This window comes from Monodon monoceros, unplaced genomic scaffold (genome assembly GCF_005190385.1).
Source record: "Monodon monoceros isolate NGI ecotype Baffin Bay Population unplaced genomic scaffold, NGI_Narwhal_1 Super_Scaffold_10, whole genome shotgun sequence".
Taxonomy (NCBI): domain Eukaryota; kingdom Metazoa; phylum Chordata; class Mammalia; order Artiodactyla; family Monodontidae; genus Monodon; species Monodon monoceros.
The window spans coordinates 4,906,216-4,930,802 of NW_021703766.1; the positions used below are offsets into that span (position 1 = coordinate 4,906,216).

Sequence of the window (24,587 nt, forward strand, 5' to 3'; positions counted from 1 at the left end):
AAGCTATCAGACAACCCAAGTTGGCACCCTAGGGCCCTCGTTCTCACACTTGAGGGAGGTCAGAATCTCCTGGAGGTCGTGTTAAAACTCAGGCTGCTGGGCCCCAGCCTCAGGGTCTGCTTTCATTTCAAAGAATTCTTGCTCCATTTACTAGATCACTTAGTATAATACAAAAAGAGATCCTTTAAGTTCAGAACTTACCAAACAGCACCTTGTTGAAGTATTCCTAACAAATCTCGTCCGGAATTGTTCTGGAATACAGATTAGCTTGAATAAACCCAAGAAACTTCTGGCAGTTCACGGGGAGGAAAATGTTCTCAGTCAGTGATTCCAGAAACACTGGCTCAGCTGTGCCAGAGGGGTCGTACAGACTCTGCTTCTCCTTCTGGGGAGAACAAAGTTGAGTCTCAGATCACTGTGAAGCCTTGTCTGCGCTCGAGAAAACGAGATCGACCCACTGAATCTTACTGTATTTCCTTTTGACGAGGCTGACAAAAAATATGTTTCATATAATCAACTGTGATGAGGGCTCATGGACCCCAAGGCTGACCCATGGTAATCACCAGCCTGTTTGAAACTCTGCCGGCAAGACAGCATACTTTTCCAGCTAGTTTCAAGAGTCTTTCTCTCGAAGTTTCTTAATTATGGGCCCAAGGAACATAGGTTCTGATTGAGGGGCTTCCATCAGAGCCATCTGCCTATCAAGGCGGAAGTCTGATTTTCTTTGCAGGACATTGTTTTGCAGCATTTCCAGCTTTGCAATCCGTGTGCCAGGCCAGTCCCAGGCTTCTGTTCCACAAAGAATTTGGGCCCATCCTTTGCCTCAGCAGGATTCTGGAGCAGAATCAGTCCAGTGGTCTATTTCCGGGAGAATATGTGTCATTAAAAGAAACAACCACGTTCTTTAAATTTCCAGAAATGACTTTTCTGATGATTATCCATAGCCCATTAAAATTAACTGGGTTTTCTTCCACATAACAGGCCTGTGGTTTTAAGATATTTAATATTTACAATTTCTTTCTGGAAACACTGGGTTTGGCTGGCAACTTCTAACGACCCATAAAAGGTAAGAGGTAGAAAAACTACAGCAGTGGTTTAGGAGTGGGGTTTCTTGAGGGCTGATTAGACGGACAAAGATTCCAGCTAGAAAACTTTTTGATGTCAACGACCTTCGAGCGCTCTGAGGGGCTGAGGCCAGGGCAGCACAGTAGGAACAACTTGGGGAAAACATTTTCTTCACTCTGAGACAGGGACGAGAGGGAAGGAAGAAGGCGCTCTCTTTCCGTGGGCCGCGCCTCGGTGGGGGCATTCTGGGTCCTCGATGGCCCTGTGGGTGTGGAATTCACTCTCCCTGGGGCTGCCCTCCCTGGTGAGACATTACAGCCCCCTTTGCAGCAGAGTGCTTCCAAACTGCTCCATCCTGAATTCTTAACTGTTGGGAAATGATACTGTTCCTTTTGAAAGGCAGACGTTCTGCCCGTGATCAATATGAATCATTGGTCAAAAGATGTCCACAAAGTAGGAAAGTACAAATATACAGCCGAGATGATCACCGCGAAGCGGCACAGCATCCCTGTGACCTGTATGTAGTTTATGTACGTGCACGTGAATGCACTCGGCCTTGCTCAAGGAGGGAGCCACAGAACGTTCCATTTCCCCAGCATCACCAGGGTTCCGCAGACACAGGTGTTCTGTGTCTATTGGATCTAGAGCTCTTCCTCGGCAGGTGTCCGAGGAGCTTCCAGGCACCTCTCTTGGTGGAAGCCTCTGCGTGTGAGGGCCAAGCACTAGAACTGATTCTTTCCTAGCAGGCCGACCTGACTTGTAGCAACAAACTCCTTTCCTATTTCCAAAGTGATCTGTGAGGTCGGTGAGCATGATGCTCTGTCACAGCCCCTCTGGTTTTTGCTTTTAGGCAGTGACTCACGTCCCCTGCTCCTACCCTCCACCCCCTTTGCATTCATGGAGAGTTTTAAAGAGGCCGCAGCTAAAGGCTGACGCTTAACATCATTAGCAGGAGACCAAGGTTCCAGGTGATGGCTGCAAAGGCACCTTTTTAAGGCCTCTGTACTCATGGGTGTTAGCAGGGAAACAGCTAAAAATCAGCAGCCAGTATTCCCTGCGGTTCATCAAGGCAAACATTGTGAGAAACTGAACTGGATTTGTTTCTGTAGTTGTTCTCAAAGAACTTAAAAATGCTGGTCCAGCACATTTCTAGCAGCCCTGAATACTTTGAATTCTGAATAAAAATTCACATCAAGCACGTTTATTATATAATTTAGGTCACGTTTAACTGAAAGTGCAAAATTAGCCTCTTTTGAAACTGAACTTCAAGAGCTGGGTTGTTGAGTGCCAGGCAGCCCGGCCATGAATACTTGGAAATCTTACCTGGGTGGACAGCTGTGGGTGGCGATTCCATGGTCCCTGCTTCCAGCTGTGTGACCTCAGTCAACCGTTGCCCGGCATTGGGTTCCTTCTGTTTAAAACGGGCTGGTCAGATAAAAACTGAACTCAGGGTTGTCAAGAGATGAAGCCAAATAGCGTAAACAACATGCTTGCACAGCACGGTGGTTTACGATACACGCTTTCATAGGTGCTGGTGGCTGTCACTAATCGTTAACTGTTGCCAGTTAATTGTCAGGGTTACACCCGACAACATACTGTGAAAACTCCTCCACTTTAATCTAATTAAAACATTTGAACTACAGAATAAAAAAAGGGAACACAGTTATCCGTACAGGAAACCTTCAATTTACAAACAGAATTTTAAAGAGTTCGTTGTAAGTTGTTTGTTGGACTCTCTGTCCCCATAGCAACGATGCTCTAAGTGCGGTTAAGGGCTCCAAGGACTCACGAAGGCAGATGAACCTTTAATCACCTGAAGTACTGTATGTTTGTTCTGATAAGTTTCAAACACAATGGCACTTCAGATATGAAACAGCAGAAAAAAATAAATTGATAAAATAAAATTAAAACATTTAAGGGCTTCCCTGGTGGCACAGTGGTTGAAAGTCCGCCTGCCGATGCAGGGGACGTGGGTTCGGGCCCTGGTCTGGGAGGATCCCACATGCCGCGGAGCAACTGGGCCCGTGCGCCACAACTACTGAGCCTGCGCTCTAGAGCCCACGAGCCACAACTACTGAGCCCATTCACCTAGAGCGGTGCTCTGCAGCGAGAGGCCACCGCAGTGAGAAGCCCACGCAACACAACGAAGAGTAGCTCCCACTCGCCGCAACTAGAGAAAGCCCGCACGCAGCAACAAAGACCCTATGCAGCCAAATAAATTAATTAAAAAAAAATTTAAAAATCCTGTGGCTTGAATGAAAGCAGGATTAACTAGAGGCCAAACGAGGAAGCTGATGGGGCCTCCGGGCTTGGAAAAAGAGGACATTTAGTCAAACCTAAGGCTGTTTTGCTTGCTGCAAACAACTCCATGCTAGCTGTATTTCTTAGCTGAGTAGGAACTTCACGGGCCTGTAAATGAACAAAAAATAGTTGGAGAATAAGAGAGGCAGACAGATTTTCCTGCACCCAAAGATTATGCCTGGAACTACACAGGGGCCATGCTGACCATGCTAGAAGCCTTCGCGGAGCAGAGGCTCCAGGACAGGGAGGGTGCCTGGAACCCTGGTCGCCGGGGGGGGCTGGAGGGGAAAGAGCTGCGCCTCGGGCCCAGGAGGCTGGGTGATCAGGCCCGTAACTTAGCAGGTGCTGCACTTTGCACTTCACAGGGACCGTGTGAGGAAAAGCATCCTTCTGTACAATGTGGAGGCACCCCAGCCCAGGCTGAAGCTTTACCTGGAGGCTGGGGAATGTGAAGCGAGTGTTTATAAAGTGAACCCGGAGCTATTTATTGGATTCCTTTGACCTCTATCTCCCCAGGTGTGTTTCACACCACATGCAGGTTCTACGAAATGTTAATTAAATGCCAAGTATTAAAAAAAAAAAAAATCCTTGGTTAAGTAACTTGGAAACTGGCAGAGGAGTTCAATCCCGTTTCTGCTCTGGGGGCTCAGAGCCTCTCCTGAGCTAATTTACGTTGCGAATTTTCATCAGGTGGATCACATGAGCCGGGAAGATGCTACCCGCAAGTGAGCACAAACCCTTCTCTGCTGGAGCTTCTCAGGGACGAGTGTCCTGGGGAGCACACTCGTGAAGGTTTCCCTGGGGACCCCGGAGGGCGTCGCTCTCCTTCGCTCTGGCCGGTGAGCCCTGCAGCCCGAGGCTTCCACACTCCTTGGCTTCCCTTGGGGCACCACAGTCTCCCCCGCGCCTCCCGTCCCCACTTTGGCTATGGGTACTGAATCCTTCCAGAGCTTCTAGCCGATCATCTGAAATGGTATGAAAATGCAGAAAACCAAACCAATCATTTTTGACACAAAGGAAGCGTCAACAGCAGGATTTCAGGCACCTTTATTCATGGCAGGTATTTTTGGTCAGGGGAAACATTCCTGTTACTTAAGGAAGCCAACTGCTTACATCCCGACTGTCCACTTGCCATTTCCCAGGCTTGGAAGCATCTTGCACGCGGTTCCATCCAGTCCCTGAGTCCAGCTGGCTCTGGGCTTTCAGGGCCACACCTCGCGACCTACCGGCCCAGTGAGGGAGTTTCTGTGGCTCGGTGGTAACAGTGGGGAATTCATTTTACCCCAGAAGAAATCGACTCCTCTGTGTTCCCCATATAATTTATAAATAGGACAAATTATTCCTTAATATTATTATATATTTGCAATTCAAACAATTAAGACTAGTGACATAGGAAACTTGAAAAAAATCACACTGTGTTGACTACGGGTCTCCCCCTCCAAAGCACTGTTCCGTTCCCCAGCTTCTTCCACGTTCTCTATACAAAATCATCCTGCTGCACAGCCGCACGGGTCTCCTTCCTGTCAACAGTGCCTTGGGGCTCAGCGCTCCTGACACTGCAGGCTGAGCTGCAGGAGTTGTTTTCCCTGTCTCCCATTATCAGCAAGAAAGCCACTACTCTGCTCGAATTTAGGTAAGAAACAGTTTAAAGAAACTATTTCTTAAAAACTCAAGCCTACAACTAGTTATTTAGTAGGCACGGACTTAACACGGTCTGTTTTCCTTTTCTGTTTCTTTTCCCAGCCAGTAGCTCAAAAGGTGGAGTAGCTTAGTTGTAAACTCCTGCCAGATTTCCTATGGTAACTGCTGTAGATCGACAAGGTAGGGTCCTACTGAAGGTTCAAACCTCATGCAAAACTCTAACTGCTGAAAGCCTCATCACATCAGGTAACTCTGCCACTGTCCATATTTAAAAATTCTGACACTAAAGTGGCCGTGGTCACTCTTCGTTACTGTAGCATCTGACCTCAAGGACTCAGGCATAAAACCATGGTTCCATTCCGAGTTTTGGCGACAGAGTAGTGCCAGATATTTCTGAATACACACTTTTAAATGTTTTTAACCACTTGGAAAGTATCGCCAACACACTATTTGGTGTTCACTCATCAGTCACTCTGAGAATCAAAGAACCTTAACTATAAATGCCTTACTTCACAAAAATCTTATTATAACCAAGGATCTACCCTATGTCTAATAAAAAAATTACACAGCAACTTTTATCAAACAGCAACTACGACAAAGGGAATGATAGAAAAAAAGTGACTTCACAAAAATACACTAAAAAATTTGACAATTGTATGCAGGAACTGCCAAAGTTTTAGTGTTTAATAGCACAACTGACCAAGGTCCAAGACGTGAATTCACCATGTTCAGGAAACATGGGAGGCAGGGGAGGGAAATCACGCTATAAACTAACTCTATAGTATGTGGTAAGAAGAATGCACACTTTATAATATAAAACCTGTCTACACATAGTAGTTAGTTGCAAAAAGCCATCTGTCTTCTCTTGGCTTGTAAAAAGGGTGTTCCAGATTCCAGTGTAGATGAGCAACCTGTTGAAAAAGCAAAAGCCATCAATGTGCTATTCATTCTGGAAGGACACATAAAAATAATACATAGAATTAGCAACTAAAAATCCTTTCACAATCCTCATTTGAATTAAATGTATTTTCTTTGCACAATATCCTAGCAAAAGGACAATGAAAATCTTTATTAAAAAGATTATTGTGCATTTGTTTTCTACTCCCACTCCTTTCCTTGCATTATGCCCGTCACTCGAGAAATTCTTCAATCTGTTCTCTTTCACTTGATAGGGCTTTTGAATACCGGAATATATGAGACCCAGAGACGCTCCTAAGACTGGCAGGACATTGCCCAAGTCTATAAGGAATCAAGGTGACAACCACACAAAACAACGACATGATTTACTAACATACTGCATCAACCCAATCTACTATTAAGATAACAGTAAATTTAAGTCCCTTACCTCCTAAACCTCTACTTATTTCCTTGGACTTCAAAGCAACCTGTACTTCATAGTTTCCTATCATTTGGTCCAGCCAGGACATGCTCAGAAAATAAAAAAGGAATTTGGTGTCTTTTACTATGTATTTTGCTACCTAAACATTCACAGTAAACTTTATTTTTATAGGGAATTAAAATGCTAAAAATGGGATGGGAACAAAGGGAGTTCAAAAACTACTGTGGGTTGCAATGAAGTAACTGCCACACTCAGGAAAAGGCTTGTCATGAAGGAACCCACTATGGTGAGAACATGGCAGTCATCTGTGCGTCTAGCTATCTTGCTGTAACGGGTATTTCTGATTATTAGTCTCTCCTGATACCTGTAACTATGCAATGGAAAAACAAATCAACCCTAGGGCGAAGGCTTAATGTGGCCACAACCTAGGTCATCTAAATCATAACCAGTCATTGTCCTGGCATTCACCTAGTGCAGGGGGTGTTCCCAAGAGCATCCTTAGAACTTATGGCATTTATGAAGGTGGCAATGTGCGTATTCTCTTTAAGAAACAAAACAAAACAAACCATTGGAAAATCTGCCAGTGATAAGAGTTATCAGGCCAACAAAATACACTTCTTTGTTTTTGCCGTGATATAAACTCAGGGGTTATCTAATATTAACTAATGGTCTTAACTAGAGATCTAGGTCTCATTGATAAAAACAGGGAAAATAAATTCTTCATAAGGAATTAGTTTGGCATGAAAAATTCAAAGCCTGTAGTCCACAAGGGGAACAATACAAGGGACGCTTGCTAGATCCTGGCTGGGGACAGATCCAGAGAAAGTCTGACTACATCAAAATCACAGGGACATGCACCACACTTCTACTGTCCCTTGCTCCCCTCACCTTCAACTCTTCTGTGTGGCAGGGATCTTGTTTTCCCCGTCCAGCTCTTCCACCCCGGCCTGTGTCATGAGGTCTGCGATGTTTTTCTCCAGGTCATCAATGCGACTGCTCATGTCATCAAGTGGGGAAGTTAAAGACGGCACCAACAGCTTCCACTTCTTACCCCTCTCCTCCAGGGCCCTGCGGACTACAACCTTCAACACAGTGTCTTCATGAAAGTGGTTTTCCAATTTCCTTTGGATACTGTTAGAAACTGGTTCAGAGCATGGGAGTCCAGGGTGAGGATCAAATCCCAGCCCTGCCCTTTACTAGTGATGGGACATGGGCAAGTTCTTTCATTTTTCTAAGCTTCCTGGTTCCTCATCCGCTACACAACGGTAACGCTACAACCTCTTCATCAGGTGATGGTGAGGATCACAGGAGAGATACACATGAAATGCTTCGCTCACAGTCAACAGTCAATCATACTAGGCAGCATTACCGGGAGACTGTAAGTTCCTCACGGCCAGGGATCTAGCTCAGCCGTAAGCCCAGCTCTTTGCACAGTACTTCTCAGGAAGTGTGCATCTAAGCTCAGTAAAAAATAAAATTAAAAAAAATCTGGTAAATGACTAGTGGAAGTTGACCTGCAAACCACCCACTTATCGCCACCACCATCCGGAAACTGGGATCCAAAGGCCCATCAGAGACTGACTACAAATAAAGGATATTTCTTCCAATGATCTGGTCGGACATGGTCTGAAATTTATCTTGCATCTGTTGCAGGAGTGTCTGCACCTGTGAAACAACAAAACACAACAGCCCACGCTTACCCCGAGACACCTTCACGGGATCAGGATAGGAGCCCTGGTGCCACGGGGAGACCAGGATTCCGGGTTCCGGCCCCAATTCTCCGCAGCTCCGTGGCCTTCGATTTCCCTGTCCGGGTTTCAGTTTCCCCACCTGTCAAATTAGACTCGGGGGGCTGGTGACGCCCCCTCCCGTCTGGGCCCGCTGCGATTCCCAAGGCGTCGGGTGTTTTGGGGTGGGGCGCGCAGAGCAGAGTGGGTAAGGAGGGGAGCTGCGGGGAGCCGGGGTCACCGAGATTGAGTGGGGCTGGGTGCGGGTGGCGGGTATGGCTGGGCACGTCTGCAGGAGCAGGGGCCTACAGCCAGCGGCCGGGGGGTCAAGGTGGCCAGGCCGCGGCCGCGAAGCCTCTAGAAACCTGGCTTCCAGAGACCTGCCCCGTGCGGCCTCGGAGAGGTCGCCTCGGTCCGCGGACTTCGCCGGCGCCCCCCCCGGGGATGCGGCGGCCTCGGGCGCGCCACGCACAGCCGTCCCTTACCACCGAGGTGAGATCCTGCACGGTCTTGGGTTCTGTCTCTGCCATCTCCCCGGTTCCCAGCTTGGCGGTGCTGTCTCAGACGGTCACCTACACTTCCGTCTGTCCGCGCAGACGCCCAACAGCTGCTTCTCGCGACGTCAGAGGCCAACCGCGGGACAGCGGGGCGCTGTGGGAGCTGTAGTTCGCGCTTCCGTTCCGAGGCGAGGCCCCGCCCACCACTTCTCCGCCTCTTCCACTAAGCCCCGCCCAGCCTCCGCCCCTACCGCGCCTCCCTCCTGGCCCCGCCCCGGGAGGAAAAAGGTGAAAGGAACCTGCCGTGGGGCTAACGAATGGAGAAGTGGCCTTAGTCTCTTCCCAGACCGTCGTTACAGGCCGCGCTGGCTTTCTCAGGGCGCCCGCGAGGTGCCAAGCCCAGACCTGTGTCGCCGCCTGACCTCCAACAAAACCCCGCAAACCCCGAGAAGGGAGAAGGAGTCGCGTCCCTTGGAGGGAAAACCGACGTCCCAGGGGGGAGTGGCGCGCCCACCACTCGACCAGTGCCCAGCTGCCAGACTCGTTGCGCCCTGGACACAGTGCTTTTCTTTCTCCCCACGATGGTCGAGTGGAGGTGCCGGCGTTGTGAGACAGGTTGATTTTCACTTTTAAGTGTAAGATACGTTCTGGATGGTGCAAAAATCCTAATGACTTTTTACAAAGTCCTCACACTCTTGTGACCACCAAGACAAGAGACATGACCAGTTCGCTGGAAGCCCCTCCACCCCTTTCCTATCACCCCCACCTATCCACCCATGAGGCCGATCACCGTCCTGACTCTTTTTTTTTTTTTTTTTTTTTGTCCTGACTCTTATCACAGTCATTTCGTTTTGGCAGCGGCTGAGCTTCATGCAAGTGGAATCATACGAAAGCCCTCCTTAGAGCCTGGCTTCTTTCATTCAGCATGGGTGTTCCATGGTGTTGGGTGGGGAAGGTTTCTGGTTTGGTCAAGGAGGGACAAGTGTGCAGGGTTAGGAGACTGGATTTGCTATTTCCGGAGGGGGGCACTGCGGAGTTGGGACCTCAAGTTCCAGCCCGGCAGGTGGTCTTGGGATTGGGTCTTGTTGGCAAAGGGGTAGGAGAGCCCTAGGATGAAGACCTGGCGTGTTCCAGCAACGTTCACATTCCTTATCTCATTTAAGGACTGCATTTGGGGGTCAGTTCCAGCTTGGTTTTGGCTGCAGAGAGCCTGTAAGGGAAGAACCAGCATCTGTAACAAACCTGGGGGGCTGGTCTTAGGGATATAAGACTCGAGTCTCTTCACCAGCCACTTACCTGCCTTCCCCCCTTACCTGCCTCCCTCCCTGCCCTTCTCCCCCCAGCCCCCAGGTTCCTTCCCTTGCCAAGGGGCAAAACATTTTATAATTGGGTTGTTGTTAACTGGTATTTAGTTAGCACTTTAACTGATGACTAAAAATAAACCGCTCTCTGGTGTTTAAACTTAATTCTCAGAAGAACCCTGTGATAGAGTTATCACCCTTATATAATGTTGAGAAAACATACACAGGAGGGACTAAGTCTTTTAAATCAGGAGGTCAGATTAGGAAGAGACAGGACTTGAGCCCAGGACTTTCTGACTCTACCCTCTCCTTTTTCTATCGTTCTAGAATTCTCTGAGTTGTGTGAGTTTAGACAGGGTTAGTCAACAGTGGCACTGTTGGCATTTTGGGTCAGGTCATTCTTTGCTGTGGTGGGGGTGAGAGGTGCCCTGTACACTGTGGGATGTCGAGCAGCTTCTCTGATTTCTACCCACTAGATGCCAGCAGCATATGCTACCACCCCCTTGCCCATCGTGAAAACCAAATTTATCTCCAGACACTGCCGAATGTCTCCTGGGCTGGGGGGATCACCCTCAGATGAGAAACGCTGACTTTAGAGGGATCTATGAACATCGCCTAGAGTTCTGTTCACTTGTTCTGCAACCATGAATTTATTTTCGCTTGGACCATTTCTTGAGAATTCTCCTCTCTCTGTATTGACAGTGAAGCTTGGTGTGTTAGTTTCCTAGGGCGGCTGTCACCAAGTGCCACACACTGGGTGGCTTAAAACAGCAGAAATGGATTCTCTCACAGCTCTGGAGGTCAGAAGTCTGAAGTCGAGGTGTCAGCAGGGTTGGTTCCTTCTGAGGGCTCTGGGGGGAGAATCAGTTCCATCCTCTCTCCCAGCTTCTGGTGCCACTGGCAGGTCTTCGTGTTCCTCAGCTTGCAGACCCATCACTCCAGCCCCTGCTTTGTCTTCACATGCCTTCCCTCTGTGTGTTCTCTCTTCTTCTCATAAGGACACCAGTCATATTAGATGAGGGGCCACCCTACTCCCCGGTGACATCATTTGAACTAATTACACAGGCAAAGACCCTGTTTCTAAACAAGGTCGCATTGTGAGGTACTAGGGGTTAAGATTTCAATGTGTCTTTTTTGCGGGGGGCACAATTCAACCCGTAACAGTCGGTAAAGTTATACCACTTTACTTTTGTATCCTACTTAGTATTTTATAAAGTGTTTACATAGAGCTCCAAAATCATTTAGCTCGTAAGTAGTCAAGGCTGGGTGAGATTGCAGGCCCTCTCACTTTGGACCCCAATCTCTGGGGCTCCCAGACTCAGCACGGAAGACTCGGTACCCCCACCCTGGATTTCTAGTCAGGTCTGGCACATGGCCATGAGCAACACAGAACATGAATTAGCACTTGGATCTGGAGTTTTGCTGTGTGTGTGTGTGTGTGTGTGTGTGTGTGTGTGTTTCTGGCAGGAGACTTAAGGCCTTTTTATCCTGATTGAAATTTTCTTTGCATAAGTAGCAAGCTAACTTGACACTTTTTTTGTGGAGGCTTTTTTTCTTTTGCACTTAAGCAGAAAGACAGCATATTTTCTCTGTGTGGAGACCAAGGTCTTTTAAACAGCTGCTTTATGCAAAAACTCCACTAATTTCTCGTCATGGCTGATATACTTACCTACTTTGCAGGGCTGACACACCGAATGTAACTGAGTATTGTTCTACTAACAAAACTACTGTATTATGTGTGAGGCACTAGCAGTTAACCTTTAAAACTTTGGTTGTGAACAATTTTTTTTAACATCTTTATTGGAATATAATTGCTTTACAATGGTGTGTTAGTTTCTGCTATATAACAAAGTGAATCAGCTATATGTATACATATATCCCCATGTCCCCTCCCTCTTGCGTCTCCCTCCCACCCTCCCTATCCCACCCCTCTAGGTGGTCACGAAGCACCGAGCTGATCTCCCTGTGCTATGCGGCTGCTGGCTATCTACTTTACGTTTAGTAGTGTATATATGTCCATGCCACTCTCTCACTTCGTCCTAGCTTACCCTTCCCCCTCACCGCGTCCTCAGATCCGTTCTCTACATCTGCGTCTTTATTCCTGTCCTGCCCCTAGGTTCTTTAGAACCTTTTATTTTTTTTTAGATGCCATAGTATGTGTTAGCATATGGTATCTGTTTTTCTGTTTCTGACTTACTTCACTCTGTATGACAGTCTCTAGGTCCATCCACCTCACTACAAATAACTCAGTTTCGTTTCTTTTTATGGCTGAGTAATATTCCATTGTATATATGTGCCACATCTTCTTTATCTATTCATCTGTCAAAACCCCTCATTTCTGTTTAAGTGTCATAGTTATGACAACTATGGGAGAGGGATGTCCTTAAATCATGAGTATGCTCTTGTAGGATGACAGTTTAGAAAATTCTGCCCTAAGAGAAGGCAGGGAAGCAGAGGGTAAAGAAGTAGTGCTTGCTTTAAAATAGTACATTGTTACACACTTTGGGAAATGCTGCTGAATCAGAGTAACGAGTCTCTTCTCCTTGGGGATGAATCTCAGACAGGAATTTCTGCAGGTACCGGATACCCGTTTTACATAGAACAAGCCATCAGGGCACCAATAATCCTCGGCAGGGAAGATGCTGCCTTGCTGGTGTGAGGAGGGGCAGGGCAGGGATTCAGGATCCACTCTTGGTGAGGAGCAAAGGTAGGGCTTTGTTATGGAGAGAAAAGTCTAGTTCCGGCAAATTTAATTTAGAAACGCCTTCACCCCAGTACCAGTCCTCTTGGCTTGGATTCCTTGTGACATCGAGTTTTCCTAGAATCCCTGGCATGCACCCTAGGTAGAGCCACGTGGGACTTTGACTTGGGAGGGTCTCTTTGAGGCTGTGTTAACAAAAGAACAGAAAACAGCTTTCATGGGGAAGAATGGTGTCACCGGTGGCATCCTAATGCATCTTGAATCGCTTTGCTTTGCTTTTGGTTTGAAGTGTCGGTTTATGTTTCTCATGTTCATTGTGGCAATTTTCCAAATTAGTGTCACCATGATTGGCTGACAAACAACCAATTTCCTGGAGACAGAATGCCCAGGGAGGAAGGAAATGTTTCTTACAGACTCTGACTTGCAAGTTTGGTTATGGTTTGCTTCGCTGATCCCGTCATTATCCAACTGTTTTGTCATCATCAATTTCATGTATTGTGTGTGATGATACAAACTGTTCCGTTGACTCCTGGTGACGTATGTGTGGTGCTGGCCTAGGATAAGGAGGAAAAGTATTGGTGTCGGAGTCATACATACCACTTACTAGGAGTGAGACATGGTGTAAGATAGTTTTAACTTTTGTGAACCTCGTTTTCTCATCTGTACAGTGGAGATAATCTCTGTTTCAACAGTCCATGAATTATATATATAGTTATATATTACATATAAAATGTATAACATAATATGTAAATATATATACATCAGTGTGTAAAAGCTCGCCCATAGGAGGCACTTATAAAGTATTAGCATCCTCTCCTTCCTCTTTTTTGTTAAGGATCTTAACTAAGTAAACTTCTTGATGTCTATCTATCCTGTCTCTATTTCATTCTGTATCTCTCTGTCTGTCTGTGTATCTTTCTATGTATTATTTATCTATCTAGCAATCATCTGTATGTTTTTTCCAAGTCAGAAGGATTTGATGGTTATGAAAGAAGAAAGGAAAGGAGTTAGGTATTAGGCAGGCAGCACTTTTACTTTCTGTCTTTAAATATTATAGGCCAACCAGAGCACCATTTGAAAAAATACACCTTTGCTTTGTCACTGTGTTTAAACTGTACTAAAGCTGCTCTAAGACCAGGTCCACATATTAAAAATCCCAGATCACCTTTATCTATTTCACAAAAGAAGTTACAAATTTCATGGTAACTACGAAGTAAATCAAATATTAATTTACAGCCCAGAAACTATAAGCAATTCAGTAACTAGGGCCCAAAAGTACTGTATCCACAATAGAATGAAAAAAATTTTAATTATAAACTTTTATCCTTTTTGAGCATTTATGAAAAAAATTTTTTTTTAATTTCTGAAAATTTGTATCTTGGGGGGATAAATAATATTTAACATCAGAACAGTGTTGACATGTGCATGACAACGCAAAACCGTTTTCATATAGCCTTCATTTTCAATTCTTTAATACTCCGAATGCTTGTATGACTGAACGCTGAATGACTTTGTTTCCTAAAGGAAAAGCTTTAAAAAAACAGCAGAAAATGGACATTTTCAGCGAATACTTCTTACAGGGCTGCTCTGAACCACTTCCTCAAAGGTTCCGTAGCTTCATAGTGATAATTACTGTGCTTTTACTACCCCCGCTGCTTCTCACAGTATCCCTACCGACCAGCAAGCACCTGGGACCAAACAAAATCTCACAGGCTCCTCAAGCGCAGCAACCCTCCAAGGATTAACGTCCTGATAGCGCTGCAGCGTGGGCGACAGGAAGAGGCGTCTCTGCCTCCCGAATCTGATGAATGTCTAAATGACTTCTGCTTAAATCACAGACTTATTCTTAATTTACAGAAGTAAAGTTCTTATCTGAAATCCTTGTTCACACATTCAGTCCCACCATTTTTTTCTCTCTCTACATAGTTCATATATGCTTTTCTAGAAACATAGTCAAAACCAGAGAATGTTTCCAGTAGTGGGCTATTCCATTAGCAATGGGAAATACAATAAGGGTAACACAGTTTACATAGCAAAAGGATTGTTAATTGCCTTAGATGAACAATTATGAAAGCACTTTATCATCGCATTATGAGAGGTTCCAAATCTCAACAGCCAGATAAGGAGAGAAGGTGGGATGTATCATCTTGGTGAAAGGCGGGGCCAGATCATTATTATTATTATTACTATTACTATTCTTTAGTAGTTAAACGGAAAAGGAAGTTGTCTTTCTCAGTGCTCACCTTTCTCTTGGTGTGATTTTTTTCTCCTTGGTGATTTATCTGTTGACTCCTGCTTAAGTCAACTACACGTGAATAGATTAATATGCTCCATCTTCAAAATCAGAAACTGCTTGGAGATCCTTTAGAGTTTGTCTATAGCCAAGCACAGAACAAGCTCTTGAAGATCCCGCATGACTTCCTCCCTTAGCTTTCCCTCCGCTCAGTTGGTTTGGTAGTGACCGGGTACTTGGGAGGACAGGAGTTAACTTTTGGATAACTGAGATCTCTGATTCATCTGGTAGACTCCCCTCATGGACCTGACAAGCCATAGAAGGGAAGGGAGGAAATACTTAAGAAAATGATGATATCTTGTATAGGAAAAATTTCTAAGGTTCCAATATTAATTGAGAATAGTGTTAATAAAGTTCTTAGAACTAAGAAGTAGTAGAAGGTCTGTTTAGTTGGTCTGGATAGATAGTGATGCTAATTGAGGCTTCAGACCAGGGCTCTCTGGTCTGAAGTAGACATTGTGTCTGAGAGATGGGGGTGGCACAGGATACAGCGGGGACAGCATGAGCCCTGGAGCCACGTGGCCCGGCTTCCGGTTCGGGAGGCCACTTACCTTGGGCAAGCTGTTTGATTTTTCTGAGCCTCAGCTTTATTTGTCAGTTGGAGAAGATAATGGTACTGCCTCACACGGCTGTTGTAAGGATTCAACGAGTTAATAAGTATAAAGGATTTTATATAGTGTGGGCACATAATAAGTAATCAATACATGTAAGCTATTATTATTAATTGCATTTTTGTACCCTGTTCACACACACCAGGACAACTGTAGACCCTTTTCTTCAGAACCACCTGGAGAGCTTGTGTACAGGTAGAATTGCACTAAACCCAGCATCAAACATGGCGTTGATTAACAATTTCTTAGTTGCCAATCTTAAGATCAATGTATTCATTTTGGATAAAATGCAATCTGATCGACTTCGAGAGTTCCATGGTAGATGGTTATTCCATTTATCGGACTGCTTAAAATGTCCTTTTGAAAATCTGGGATGAGTCACCAAAATTTCTAAAAATGTTCTTTAAGAATCAAAGTCTTATTTGATACCAGGTGATACTTACCATGAAACGTAGCTGGATTTATTTTGTTATGATGTTCAGATTTGCAGGTGCTGCTGGAGTGTCAGGGCAGGTGCCTCTACCTGAAATGAAGTCCACTTGGAGAGAACTGGCAGCCTCGAAGGTAACTTTTATAGAAATTAGAAAATGTTCACATGTGCTTATTAAAACAAATCGTCTGAAATACTTATCATATGTCAAATGAGGAGAAAATGTAATTTTTAATTAGCTAAGGTGATTAATACGCTAATAAAAAGAAGGTGTGACTGTTCATTCAATGAAACTAAAATCCTCAATCTTGCGCTCAGTAATGGGAAAGCAGTTTCTGGCTCTTACTTTTTTTTTTCAATAACCTGGACTAAAATAAAATGCAGTGGTAATTGTGAAATAATGTTTTCATTCTACCTTTGGTTTCAGTAAACAATGTAAATATATTCTAGCAAGTTAAAAACACCCTGTGATTCAGGAAACGCTACCACTTTGGCTTCTGAGAATTGGGCTATTTTGTTGTTGTTGAAGGGATTAGAAAGAACAACATGACAGAAATATCTTGTCCTGATAAGAACTCTGGGGACAGGGAATACACTTAAATAGGGGATAATTAAGGCACATCCTGCTTGTTGATGAAGTGTGCCCTATACTCTGATTTCTCTGTGTTCTAAGCTGAGCTACCAGCTTGACTGGTAAAGTGCAGGAGAGCCTGTGGGCTTGAGAGAAAAAGGCGAATCTGACACTTGCCTACTTGAGTGGATGGGTCACTCGAGGTCTGTATTCCTCCCCACGGAGGGCCCCGGCACATGGAGGAGGGCGAGATTTCTGATGCTTAGTTAGCTAGCCTTTGAGCCAGGCTGCCAACCACCTGGCTGTCTGAGGGTGTTCCCGGGTGTGTTCCAGGTTGAGCCCTCCTCCCGCCTTACGGGAAGAGGGGAGCGAGGTCCACCGGGGAGACACAAGGCTGCGTCCTGTGAGGCCAGAAGACGAAATCTGGTAAAGTGTGACTGTGCAGGCTTGGACCCCCTGCCCCCGAGCCTGCTTTGTGCGCTGGTGGGGGCTTCTGGCTTTACAGACTTACCCACTTAACAGGAGACGTCAGGGGACCCAAACGGCCAGCCAAAAATGTGAACTTGCACTAGGCCAGACCCAGCAACAGTGACATCAGACACAACATAGAAATCAGAGAAAAGCTACTGTCCAGCAGTTTTAACCACCAACACCCATTTATTTTAATGAAAAAAAGTCTCTGCATTCTATATGCTCCAAAAAGATTTACTATCAAAACAAATACAATATATGGAACTCTATCTGCATAATTTCACTACAATAAAGACAACATATGACTTCTAGTTCCTACAGAAGGTGAACTGAAAAGCACAAGTGCAAACAGAGATTGCATAAGAAAGCGTGTGCGCGAGTGTGGTTAAAACCTTTAGTAAGCAACTGCATTAAAATATGCTAAGACACTTACCTGACCCTAGGTCGTGGCGAGCTCTAAGAAAAAGCCACAGGCTGTCACTAGTTTTATCTGCTAGAAAAATTTGGTGTGAGCTTTGATGGTTCAGTTACAGTTTATCGACAAGAAGATAATCTCAGTACAAGCACTAATCTCCTTCTTACTTTTACATGCTCACAGAATAAAAACCAATTACTTTTCATACATAATGAACATCTTTTATTTTCAGGTTTGCAAATGACGGTCGTCGATTCACACAAAAGGGTACTTTTAAAACTACCTGTATTTACTCTATTGTATGCATGTATATATGAAACGAATGGTGTGCATAAATGTATGTCTGTACATGTAGGCAGATATATGTATACACATGGTACCTGATGACCTCTTCGGATGCATGTATGACCTCCACGATGACACTGGCTGTTGTACATATGCCGGGGAGGGCGAGATTCTGTCATGATCCGGGCCCCCAGAAAACCCAATGGGAATGTGGATTCTGGACAGCTGCAAACGCAGGGGGATAGATGCCCGTGCATTTGATGGTAAAACGCCCAGCTCTGCTCCTCACCTCTCTCGCTCGGGATCATCATCACACAGGATGGCAGTGAGAGCTGCTCGTTGCCCTCATTCTAAAGAGAAAGGGCTCTGTCTCTGCTCTCCCCCTCTGCGGACCTGCCTGGCTGCTGGGCTGGTGGAGAAGCGTCAGCTCTGTGGTCTGCCCCAGTGCTGAACTGGATGCTGAGGCCCTGGTGGGGTCAGCTGCTATAGCTTCTACCCCTTCTTTGCTTAGCCTCTCAAGGAAGGGTGACATACCAAAACCAAGCTTCTCCTGTAGAGTCTGTCTCTATAAATACTGGGTATATACACATATAGATACACATACATATACAAATACTAACCCACAGACCAAACTGGATGTGTGGAGTGCTGACTAGCAACATGGCAACACATCAGGAAGAGTAGTCATTGTTCCTCCTCCCAGAAGCTCAAGTTCTATGCCACGATCTTTAAACACTCAGGGAAAATTCAGAGGATTCCATTAATTAAAGGAGAAAGGGAGATGCTGTCAAAATGGTGAAGTACAGACTAAGTGAAAATTGCAAAGAAAACAAAAATCTGGAACAATTGAGGCCTAGTTGTGAAGTTTGAGAGCTGTAAACTGCAATCTTCAGATCTGGATTTTTTTTGTCTTTTTTTCCTGTTGCTATGGAAACTTGGTAGTCAAGCTTCAGATGTCAGGAGTTCTCACAGACCTGAATGGAAAAGATTCAGAGTCAAGTCAAGAAATATAACAACTCAATTCAAAACATTTTAGCTAAATACTAGATACATGACTGACAAGCTATAATAAACACATTTATAAATATTACACTACCTTGGGGAAGTTTTTTTTTTTTTCCCCCTAAGCATAACATTTGAAGAGAGAATGAATTGTTCCGCTGGTTTATGTCTTAAAAAGCTGGACTCCTCTGAAAACGCGAACGCCAGACACCTCATCTCAGACCAGCGGCAGCCACTACTGCTGCTTCACTGAGCCCTATCTTCTGCAGTCAGCCCAGAGCTTGGCTATTTTATAGACAAGCCTACTTGGTAGCTTAGAAATTGACGATCATCCCAGATATTTTTTTTTTTTGGTCACACAGAAGAGCAAGGTAGTTAGTGGTGGTTCTCCAGAGATGGTGTATGAGTTTCTGATGCTTGCTGTAACAAATGACCCCAAACTCAGTGGCTTAAAACCACACAAATTTATTCTCTTACACTCTGGAGGTCAGAATTCTTATGGGGCTAAAGTCAAGGTGTTGGTAGAGCTGCGTTCCTTTTGGAGGCTCTGAGAGGGTAGCCACCCCTTCCCTTTCCAGCTTCCAGAGGCCACCTGGGTTTGGTTGTGGCCCCTTCCTGCATCTTTGTGGCCTGCATCAAAGTTTACTGAGGTCGCCAGACTGTGCTTATTCTCTAGGTTTTACACCAGCTGAGGGACTTCTACTCTGCCTAATGATAGTATGAATGGAAATAGCTCGGTTCTCTGCCATTTTTGCTTAATTATTATTATATCTTGGAAATGTACAGGGAAATGGTACCACTAAAAACTCGTGTTACAAAGAAAGAAAAATGTATAAAAGGTCAACCCACAATGCAAGTATAGTTTATTCTGGAATGAACTGAATGCTGGAATATAATGGGTTATTCTGTAAAGCTTAGGGGTTTTCATTCTAAATCTGTTAAGGCAGCGGTCCCCAGCCTTTTTGGCACCAGGGACCGGTTTCGCGGAAGACCATTCTTCCACGGACTGGGGGCCGGGGGCGGGGGCGATGGTTCAGGCGGTAACACGGGCGATGGGGAGCCGCAGATGAAGCTTCGCCCGCCCGCCCGCCGCTCACCTCCTGCCGTGCGGCCCGGTTCCTAACAGGCCGCGGCCCGATACCGGTCCGGTCCGCAGCCCGGAGGTTGGGGAGCTGTGTGTTAAGGGGTGGCTCAGTATGAACCTATTCTGCACGCCATTGATTTTAGAGTTTAAAGCAGTCATGTATCTGTTTGGAAAATTTAGAGCTGCTGCTCTAAATTTTAGATTAAAAGTGTTTGTAATATGACTCGAGTCTAAAAAAGACGATATTGAGAAAGTTAAGGGTGAAAGCTGTTTTAACAGAAAGGGCCATGGAAATGAACATGCTAATTGAGATGCAAGTTTTCATTATTTTCTACACCTAGGGATCTTTATATTGCTTGACAAATGAATTCCTTTGGGGTTAGGAGTCCTCTGAACTCATTTAACTTCCTTCTTTTCAGTTGAATTTTTCATTGCCCTTGCTACCATCGCCGTAAACTCTTTGGTTACCTGGGCTGCAGTAAACTATATCCTTCAGATTCACCTATTTGAAGAAAGACTGGAAAAGAACATATTAAATGGCATCACTAATTTCATTTAAAAATATTTTCCTGTGTGAGATCAATAACTCAAAATAATCATTTTGGTCACTGAGAAAAATAGGAAAAAAATTTTGGCCGAATAAGATCTACTACATTTGAAACTGTCCAATCCCTGTTTGTCAACTTAGACTATAACCTATCTCCTGTGACAGTTGAGTTGATTACATGAAGTAGTCCATGATTATGTAATGTTTTCAGTGGTGCATGTGCGAGGTCGGAGGTCGACTGTCATTGTCCATGAACTTGTACTACTTGGAGGGATCGGCTCTGTCTGAAGGCAGAGCACAGCCTGCTCTACTTGGGCTTGGTGCTTCCAGGCCCTGCCTCTGCCCATAACATATTTCACAATGAAAAGGAACAAAATATTGACACACTCAACGATATGGACTGTATGATTTCATTTGTAGAAAATTCTAGAAAAGGCAAGAAACTAGTAAGAGAAGGCAGATTACTGAGAGTCTGGATTGGGGGGAGGGGATCAACAGCAAAGGGATACAAGGAAACTGCATCTTGATTGTGGAGTGGCTACACTTTACCAAAATTCATCAAACTGTACCCTTAAAATAGGTGAATTTTATGGAATGCAAATAATACCTCAATAAAAAGCATTAGAATGAAAAGTATTTCCAGTGGCTGTTTTTGCTCTTCTTGGTCACCTCTTTAAACTTCTTCCTTGTGATCAAGATTACGATTCAATGCCCTCTCCTTTCCAAACACAGAGACATTTAATTTTGGTACTTGTTCAAATGGTTCACCTCATCTGTCCTTTTATATTCTTGCTCTTGCTGATTAATTAGGCCTAAAACAATGTTCAGGAAGGTTTCAGCACAGTATTCTTCCTTGAACTTGCCTTGTCACACCACACAGAGCCCTACAAAAAACCCTAATGGAGATGCCAGTTTGCTTCCTTGGGAGGGTCTTGGGGGAGAATTACGCTTCCCCTCAATGTCATCAACCCATAATTTTTTTTTTTTTGCGGTACGCGGGCCTCTCACTGTTGTGGCCTCTCCCATTGCGGAGCACAGGCTCCGGACGGGCAGGCCCTGCGACCATGGCTCACGGGCCCAGCCGCTCCGCGGCATGTGGGATCTTCCCGGACCGGGGCACGAACCCGTGTCCCCCGCATCGGCAGGCGGACTCTCAACCACTGCGCCACCAGGGAAGCCCCATCGACACATAATTTAAACAACAAAATTGGCAGCGAAAATAATTTCATTTACAATTTCTTTTACTTTCAATGTCAGTAGTTTTATTTCCTTTACTTTTAGATGTCAAAGAAGGAAGTGTGTATCTCTCAGTTCAACTCTCAGATGCAATAAAGCCACCTACGGTATTGTAATACCACCTACGGTACTGTAATAAACTGACATGTTATTATCTTTTTCCACAAGGGAGGCAGTCTAATGACGAACACCGGCCTCCATGGGACCTTTCTGAGCATCAGTGTCTCATCTACAGAGTGGGATAAAACCACCAGGGCAATGACGGAAACAAAGAGAAAAGCCACAGAACACGGGGTGTTTCGTTAATGCTAGTCTACTTGGATCAGAATATTATTTGAGAGGAGGAGGAAAACCCGTTTTCTCTTCCCATGTTGGATGATGTGACCCCTGCAGTTTTATGAACAAGGCCTTAAAGAAGGCATTGACACACTTTTTCTGCCAAGAGCCAGATAGTAAAAATGTTTTCGGCTTTTCGGGCCAAAGGGTCTCAGGGGCAACCACTCAACTCTTTCTGCGGTGGTAGCAGAAAGCAGACACACAGACAGTGTATAAATGGACCTGCTGTGTTCTAATCAAAACTTTGAAGCAGGAAGTGGCTTTATTTGGCCCTTGGGCTGTAGTTTGACAACCACTGCTTTAAAGAAACATCAAACAGATTCTAGATTGGGATTGACATATATACACTAATATGTATAAAATGGATAACTAACAAGAACCTGCTGTATAAAAACATAAATAAAATAAAATTCAAAAAAAACAAAACCAAAAACCAGATTCTACCACATCCCTAAATCCATTCAAGGACAATGGCTGGGTGGGGACGTCACCTTGCTCTTCCACCTTACGACCTAACTTCAGTGCTCTTCGGGCCCACGCCCCACACCTTGCTTGATGTTTTAGGCCCATTTCTGTGTGCCCTCTTGCCACTGTCACGTTAACAGCTGCACAGATGGGTCAGCCACTTTGACCTTGCTCTTAGGAGAGAGTCTGAGCCATAGAACACCCATGGTTACTTATTCCTCACATGCCTACATTATTAGTTTCATTCTTTTCCTGTTAGGAAGAACAACTTGGACTAGGTCTATAATAAAACAAGAATCGTTATATTTAGCAGGCATCTCTAATGTTCAAATGAACATTATTAAATAATCTTATACCTTTGATATAAGGCCAGACTGAGGTTCGTTTTGAAGCCAGACAGATGGGTGATGACACCTGTTCTTAACTATTTTGGGGGCTGCAACTACATGTCTTGTGGTGCAAAACATGGAAGGGTCAACTGAGTACCTTTCCAGCTGTGTAGGGAGATTCAGGGCTCCTTTCTGAGAATGATTTTGGCCTGATCTCAGGTGCCCTTACCTGCAGTGGGATAACCAGGTGGCTCTCCATTTAGGTGAGAAAAGAAAGCACATCTGATATCTCAAACACAGAATGCATGCATCTGTCTTCTCTCAGTGATACTATTTTGAGTATAAAATGAACATGAGTTCTTGAGGTGTTATCAGGATTGACTGTGATCCAAGAGCTCAGCTGGGAGAGATGAGAAGTGAGCCATCCTTGGGAACCTGCTCATTACTGATGCCTGTACGTCAGGGGTCCCCAAAGTAGGGCGAACAAGAAAACCCCTTGTTGGGAGGAAGCAAATACTGCCATGGCTATTCATATTCCTTTTAATCTAAACAGACAGATTACATCTTACTAATGTTTAATACATGGATTTGGAGTAGCAGGCATGTGTATTATCATAAAATATATTGTGTGCAAATATACAAACACTCGGTGTGTGTGCTGGAGGCCACTGTCTCTTGGGATGTTGGTTCCATGGGTTGGATGGGCCTGGGAATCCGTATTTCCACAATCAGCAGTAGGAAGTCTCCATTTAAAAACCTCCCTGGCCATCTAGAGGTGCTGATAAATGCGCAGGGTCCTGCAGAGCCTCGGTTCATCAAGAGTCAGGCTTTGATGTTGTGTAATTGTATTTACAGAGGGTGACGTGTGAGTGGCTACTCAGCTATCTTCTCCATCTGTGTACACACACACACGTGCACAAATACAGCATTCTTATTTCTGTACAATCAGCCTGGAAGTACTGCCCTCTAGTTTACCCAGACTCTGCTATATGTGAATTCCAGTGGGTCTCAGAACCCAGACCCAGTGCTGGGCTCGCTGTCTGTCTAGCGCTCACTTGAGAAGCTCGTGGAAAACATTCCAGAGGTTTACTGCAGTAGAGTTAGCTGGTCAGAGCAGGACACTAAATAATCCACATGCGTCTGTTGACAGGGGAATACGCTGTGCCTAATTCCTATGATGGGAAGGGATGGGATGCTCTTGAGCAGTTAAAGTGAATGAACCAGAGCAGGGGTACCTGGCTGGTGCACCATAGTGCGTTTATATGGCTCTCGAATTAAGAAGAGTTTCACACTTCTAAAGGTAGTAAGACACAGATGACAGAAACAAAAAAGCCATAGAAAAGAATATGTGACAGAGCCCTGATGTGGCCCACAGAGCCCAAAATATTTGCCACCTGACCCTTGATGAAAAAAGTTTGCCGACCCCTGAACCAGAGCAACATAGATGGAACTTGGAAATGTAATGTGGAGAGGAAGAAAAGCGAGTTGCAGAACATCAGGCTCAATATAATATGGATTAGATCAAGTCTGACAAACTGCACAAAGTAGAACTATATTTGGGGTATGTGTGTGTGTGTGTGTGTGTGTGTGTGTGTGTGTGTGTGTGTAGTAACAGTATAAAACAATGTCCACACACACTCTAGCTCATGATAGCTATTGTCTCTGGGGAGAGAGAACAGGAAATGAAACTAGGGAGAGGAACACAGGGGATTTCAGCTTCATCTGTAATACTTTATATCTTGAAGAAAAAGGAAGAAGAAAGGAAGGAAGGAAGGAAGGAGAAAGAAAGAAAGAAAGAAAGAGAGAAAAAGAAAAAGGAAGAGAATATAAGAATGAGAGAGAGAGAGGAATATATATTTCTTCCCTCCCTCCCTCCCTCCCTTCCTTTCTACCCCCCTCCCTTGCTCCACCCATCCACCCATCCACCCACCCACCCACCC

General features: G+C 44.9%; 2 protein-coding genes across 2 annotated transcripts in view; both read right to left on the reverse strand.

The window, feature by feature from the left end:
• Nucleotides 1-4,398: 4,398 nt before the first annotated feature.
• Nucleotides 4,399-8,720, reverse strand: HSBP1 (heat shock factor binding protein 1). Its single transcript, XM_029206214.1, has 4 exons — nt 8,559-8,720; nt 7,945-8,011; nt 7,235-7,355; nt 4,399-5,918 (listed from the first exon to the last, which is right to left on the reverse strand). The coding sequence occupies exons 1-3, from the start codon at nt 8,601-8,603 to the stop codon at nt 7,237-7,239; spliced, it is 231 nt and encodes a 76-aa protein (XP_029062047.1). The 5' UTR covers nt 8,604-8,720; the 3' UTR covers nt 4,399-5,918; nt 7,235-7,236.
• Nucleotides 8,721-17,109: 8,389 nt separating this feature from the next.
• Nucleotides 17,110-24,587, reverse strand: part of CDH13 (cadherin 13) — a 1,013,556-nt gene continuing 1,006,078 nt past the window's right edge. The window contains exon 14 of the mRNA XM_029206203.1: nt 17,110-18,622. Within this exon, the coding sequence (XP_029062036.1) occupies nt 18,615-18,622 (8 nt within the window). The 3' untranslated portion in view covers nt 17,110-18,614. The remainder of the gene's footprint in view (nt 18,623-24,587) is intronic.

What these genes read in the sequence shown, in the direction of transcription:
- HSBP1 (XM_029206214.1), bottom strand. Translation starts at nt 8,603, where the DNA reads ATGGCAGAGACAGAACCCAAGACCGTGCAGGATCTCACCTCGGTG. An exon ending in TGCAGGATCTCACCTCGGTG is followed by an intron (nt 8,012 to 8,558) that starts GTAAGGGACGGC and finishes GTTGTTTCACAG; the next exon opens with GTGCAGACACTCCTGCAACA. An exon ending in CGACCAGATCATTGGAAGAA is followed by an intron (nt 7,356 to 7,944) that starts ATATCCTTTATT and finishes TAACTTCCCCAC; the next exon opens with TTGATGACATGAGCAGTCGC.